This window comes from Manihot esculenta, chromosome 5, assembly GCF_001659605.2.
Source record: "Manihot esculenta cultivar AM560-2 chromosome 5, M.esculenta_v8, whole genome shotgun sequence".
Lineage (NCBI taxonomy): Eukaryota > Viridiplantae > Streptophyta > Magnoliopsida > Malpighiales > Euphorbiaceae > Manihot > Manihot esculenta.
Genome location: NC_035165.2, coordinates 22,919,134 through 22,925,215, shown reverse-complemented (window position 1 = coordinate 22,925,215; position 6,082 = coordinate 22,919,134). Strand labels below are relative to the sequence as shown.

The 6,082-nt window shown below is 28.8% G+C and overlaps 1 protein-coding gene across 1 annotated transcript; it reads right to left on the bottom strand.

The window, feature by feature from the left end:
- Positions 1-959: 959 nt before the first annotated feature.
- Positions 960-2,808, bottom strand: LOC110614816 (glucan endo-1,3-beta-glucosidase 12). The gene is made up of 2 exons (XM_021756483.2): positions 1,405-2,808; positions 960-1,265 (listed from the first exon to the last, which is right to left on the bottom strand). Exons 1-2 carry the CDS (start codon positions 2,780-2,782, stop codon positions 1,234-1,236), a joined length of 1,410 nt encoding a protein of 469 aa, XP_021612175.1. The 5' UTR covers positions 2,783-2,808; the 3' UTR covers positions 960-1,233.
- Between the last annotated feature and the right edge of the window lie 3,274 nt (positions 2,809-6,082).

Below are 6,082 nucleotides of genomic sequence, written 5' to 3'. Positions count from 1 at the left end.
GGTTTACGGTGACGATGATTAAGGGACGGATTTAAGGGACGGATTAAACAAGTAGATTTAAATGACGGTTACGATGATTAAAGAAGGACAAATTATCATCGATAATTAAGGGACGGATTAAGCTGTCGATAATTAAGCAATAAATTACGCACGTAGTTGACCGTTATATTTTCCTCCACTAAAGTTGCGACTGTTAAAATTGCTATAAGGAAGCTGATCGTACACACTCCTCAGTTAAATTTGCGACGTCGCCATTGTAATTGAATCGAATACAATTACTAAACTAGAATCGGACCTTTAGATATTGTGGTTCACTAGTATTTCGGACGGTTTCAGCTCGTGTATAATTTATTGCACTCATGTATAATTTATTTGATTCAGAGTGACTCTGATAATAATTAAAATAGTCTGGCCCAAACTGATATAAATAACTTTTTAATTCATTTTTCATTTTCAAATTATATAATAGTTTTGTATTAGGTATTATATAGAATTTCAATTAACCGTAAACTGATAATTTCGACAATTTCAACGGATTAAGCAAACGCCGGACCGTTATGGAATCTCTGATGGTCCATTTTCCCGTAAAACACTTATGTTATAAACATTCAATGTCATGAATGTTGAACTTGGAGCATTCATGATTAGAAATTTTATATATATTTATAGGGATTATTTTATTCCCATTAAATCAATTCATTTTATAAAATATTTACTTCGTTGATGAAAATTAAATTTTGATCTCATTTAATGAAAAAGAGTGTCTAACGACGAACTATTCATTTTTTCTAACGAGAAGATTGCTGAACCGCTCCTTCCTTCCGTTGATAGTATTCGTGATTAGATGTTGAGCTAATAATTATCCTCGGAGAAGGTTAGGCTATGGGACCATCTTTTTCCAAGTTAGGCCCCAAGCGTAGAAAGTAGTTACATGAGAAGGGCCTAGCCAAGATTCCCTCTTCAAGAAAGGGCAACAAATTTTTCAACTCAAAAACAGAGAAAGCCTTTGATTATGGAGACATCATCCATGTGATGTGCTCATCTTTATCTTTTTCCTCCCAAAAAAAAAACACTTTTAAGGCTCTCTTTTTCAGACAATCCAACCAAATATTAGAAAATCTGTAATGAAGCCAACCATTTTTTTCTCATTTTCTAAACTTTTGGCAGTATTGCAAACAGTACAAAATTAGCTGCAAAGCACATTACTGCTACGCTGCCATATTCCTTATTCTGTCACTGCTGGGGATACCGGCATTTTCCATAGCCTGGTCACCAAAATACAAAGGGAAGGGTAAATTAAGTGCCCAGTTAACGCACAATGAAATGAAAATAAATTGATTTGTTAATGTTTAATAAAATTACTATTTAATTCTAAATAGTAAATTTTCTGTATTCCCAACTTACTTGGATCGCTGAATGTGACAAGTCCAGTGCCCTTGAAGTCGCAGTTCCAGTAGTTCCTTCCATGTATCTGATAATATGCATTCATGGCAAATGATGCATGTGCATGGAGCTTGTCTGGTGCAAAACAATTACCACTTTCATATATATCTCTGCAGTCCACTCCACCTGGTCCACAGCAGAAGTCCAGCACAGCTTGAAGCACCGTCTCATCTGCATGGGGCTTAGCCACACACCAAACTGAAGGACCTCTTACTCCACTTGACATTTTCTCACCAAATTCAGCTGTCCCTTCATTGCTGCAGAACTGGCAGCTCAAATCCACATCGTACACCTTAGATCCATCTCCATTAAAAATCCCAAAGTTTCTCTCACTCACGCCACCATCCTTTTTGTTCTCGTTGAACAAAGCAAACACAAATATCTCTATGTTATCCTTAGGCTTCATGGGTGTCCCTTTATTGGACTGTGCACGTTGGATCAACCTGGTATTATAAGTCTTTGCATTATCTGGTGTTGCTGCTTTATCGCCAGGATTACCTTTGGATGGCCAACCAGATTCTGAGACTGTAATCTTAACCGTCTGATTTCCATATCCTAGTGCATTGATGGCTGATCTTACAGCATCAATTTGTGCATCTAACATGTTGTTGTAGACATAGCCCACGGGATCACGAACTCCAGTAACATTCCCTAGTAAAGCATACTGTAGATCAACTGAACCAGGGTTGTCCCTGTAAGCGAAATATGGGTAAGCATTGATCATGAAAGGAGCTCCAGTTTCTGCTAGAAATCCCACAATCGAGGTCATGGTGGGCATAAGTGTTGTGGCGAAAGAGGAAGCTGAAGGAGGAAATGAGGAAGCAAGAACAGCCATGCTATGTGGGGTTGTGATCTTGATTTTACGATCGAGTCCACGTGCTACTAGCACTGCATGCAAGTTCTGCATGGCTTGAACGAGATTATTTGGGCGCAAATGGTCGGGATCTGTGGTTAAATACTCGTTGCCTACTGCTATAGCTACTATGGAAGTAGCAGGAATGAAGGGCAGCACGCGGTTGGCAAACCACTCGTCGGCTGCTGATACGTCGGAGCTGATGTTTGCCACATGGTAGTTCTCCACTGCAACAATGAGGTCTATTCCGGTGTTGGAAAATGCCTCGAGGATTTCAGGATTAGTGTCGTAGATTTTGACCTTGTCGATAAGTGTGGACTGAAGGAGCTGGGCAACTCTCTTTGGAGATGGGAGATTGTTTCCAAGAGTGCCGTAGTTTACTCCGACACCTGAAACTTTTTGAAAGGAGCTGAGAACAAGGAGGAAGAAGAGGAGAATGAATTGGAGAGAAGCCATTGTGCTTTCTTCAACTGGGTTACTGGGCATTTAGAGCAAGAGTTTGCTTGCTGGCTAATGTATATATAATGAAAGATTTGAAGGTATAATCTTGGGTAATGGATGTGGAAAACAGGTGAAACTATGCGTATCTGATGCCAAAAAAAAAAAAAAAATTCAAAAATTCCAGATCAAAAGGTGAAGTGTGGGCCATTCATGTTTAATGTACATGGTAAAATGATGGCCAGGATCAGTGGAGTTCATTGGGATCCAACTGTAATAACTTATGAAAAGCAAGAATGTGGTTCTGAGTTTGAATGAGTCCACTAGTGGTTGATTATCCCATGTGTAGTATCTTATCCACTTCATTTAGGGTCTTGAGCCCTGTTTTTAAAAAATTTTACAAGCTCTCGTGAATTATTGGGATTTTTGTCTTGATCTGAGATGAGATTTACCTGCTCCAGTTGTAGTTATAAATTCAGTGAAAGGATCCAATAGGCTTTGAGGTATGTAAAATGACAAAGTCAAAGGAGTTAGAAGCCAAAAGGATTGCCAAGAATCTTTAGCACCTCAGAAGAGGCTGTGAAACTAACTTTTAACTGCTACAAGACAAGAGAAATGGAAGTTTTAAGGTGGGATAAAATCACAGAAATCTTTAATCCCCAATAAGACTATACACTTAATTGATAAGAAGTTTTCTATGGGCAGAAGAGCTCACTTCACCAATATGGTGTCCAACGTCGAAGCTACATACTGTCTGACTAGTTGAGTAATGCTTTAATTGCTCTAAGTAGCAGACACAATCATTCAGACAATTTGAAAAACCGTCTACCGTATTTGAAAATCGATGAAATTGAAGGCTCAATGTCAGTCTGGGACCTGCTGCAACGGTAATTTTTCAAATGGACAGACAATGGATAGGAAGCATGCTCACAGCTACTACTTGCTCATTAGTATAAAATTCTTATTGAATCCATTCTGTTATTATGGAAATGTAAAAGTCATGAGCAGAGAAAAAAAACCCATCAATTTAGGCAGATGAAGGAATTGGGGTTTTTTTCAATTTGGCATTTGGAGAAAAAAATTTTAGTAATTAGGTTCCAAAAGAATTTAATTATTAATTTGGATGTGACTGCCTATACAACGGTCAGACTCTATTTCTAGCGAGCGCGGACACATACAGACGCATTTGATAAACGTGTCAAGTGATTTTTTGTTATCAGTTATATTTTAATTTTTAGACATTATATTAATTTAATAATATTATTTATAATTTTTTTTTATAAAAATAAATATTTTTTTATAATTTTTAATATATTAATATTTAAATAAAAAATTATTGATGTTATATAATTTTAGTATCATAAAATTAATATTATATTATAATTAAATGTGTAAAAATAACTCATATCATTCACATCTATCTAATAATAAATTTTTTAATTATTTTTTATAATATATTCTATTATTTTTAATATATTATTATAATAATATTATAATGAAATAATATGGATTATAAATTTATTGATACCTAGTTATTATATTTTATTATTTTTCTTATACAAAAATACTATAAAAATTGATAACAAAGAAAATTATTAGATGATTTATAATTTATTAAAGAAAAATAAATAAATAAATTAATATAAATATTTTAAATTATAATAATTAAATTTATATTTTATTGAATTGCTTTCATACAATCAATACTTAATCATATAATAATATTAATTTTATAATATTAAAATTATATATTATCGATAATTTTTTAATTTAAATATTAATAATAAAATATATAAAATATATTAATATTTAGAGGTAAGAGATGAAATTATACTGTAGTTAAATATGTATGGATAAAGATAAATAAATTAAGTAATTAAATTATTATGTGATTAGATTAATTAATTAATTTATTTTTCTTTAATAAATTATAAATAATTCAATAGTCTTGTATATTTTTAATAGTGGAATAAGTCATAATTCTAAATATTTTTTATGCAATTTTTTATTAATTTTTATAGTACTTTTATATATTAAAAATAATAAAATATAATAATTACATATTAACAAATTTATAACCGATCGTATTTAATTATAACGTTATTATAATAATATATTAAAAATTATACTCTTATAACGGTAATATTTAAATTGATAATTATTTTTAATTGGTATAATTTAATAAATTTGTTTTTTTTTAAACAGTTGTTATATTTTTATTTTTTAATTATTATTATATTATAATAATATATTTATATTATATTAATTTAATTGTATTATTTATAAAATAATTTTTTATAATAATAAATATTTTTAATTATTTTCATAATATATTTTATTTTTTAAACATATTAGTGTAATAATATTATAATTAAATTATATAGTTATAAATTTATTAATAAACAGTTATTATATTTTTTTTAATTACAGAGCCTCTACGGCTGCACAACAACTCAATAAAAATTAAATTAAAATTTTATAATATTAAATATTCATATTATTTTACTTATTTATTTATTTTTTAAATTATATAATGCATAATATCATATAAGAAAGTAATTAATTAATATGAATATTTAAAGTTTTAAGAATTAAGTCTGAAATATTTTAATATTATTTATAATATAATATTTTTATAATAATAAATATTTTAATATTATTTTTAATATATTATTATAATAACACTATAATTAATTAAAAATAGATATCAATTATAAATTGTTGATACATAATTATTATATTTAATATAATTTATTATTCTTAAAATATAGACTACTATAAAAATTAAAAGTAAAAATTTTAGAATTATAAAATAATATTATTTTATAATTAAAGGTGAATTATATTACTTGTACTATTTAATTATAGTATTATTATATTAATATATTAAAAATAATAAAATATATTATAAACAATAATTAAAATTTTTAATTATTAAATTGATACTGAATTATTTTTATATATTTAATCGCAACATTTTATGATACTAAAATTATATAATATCAATATTTTTATTTAAATATTAATAATAAAATATATTAATATATTAAAATATTAAAAATTATTAAAAATATTTATAAAAAATATAATATAATATAAATAATATTATTAAATTAATATAATATAAAAAAAATTCACTTGACTCTTTCATCAAAAGTATCAAGCTCCACCCTTATCAAGCCCCAGCAAGGGTGGGATCTGACGTTTAATCAAATCTCAAACTGGCAATCAAATTTTTTTAAACCTAAATTATTAAATTTTTTTTCCTTCAAGCACTAAATTGATTAAAAACCCCTAAGAACTCATCCTATTTACACTTTGTTATTACCAGTAGTTTGTCACTCGTCA

Excerpts from the sequence above, each read along its gene's own strand:
- LOC110614816 (XM_021756483.2), bottom strand. The coding sequence starts at position 2,782 with ATGCCCAGTAACCCAGTTGAAGAAAGCACAATGGCTTCTCTCCAATTC. Across the intron at positions 1,266-1,404 it reads TGTCACATTCAGCGATCCAA|GCTATGGAAAATGCCGGTAT; the intron begins GTAAGTTGGGAA and ends TTTGGTGACCAG.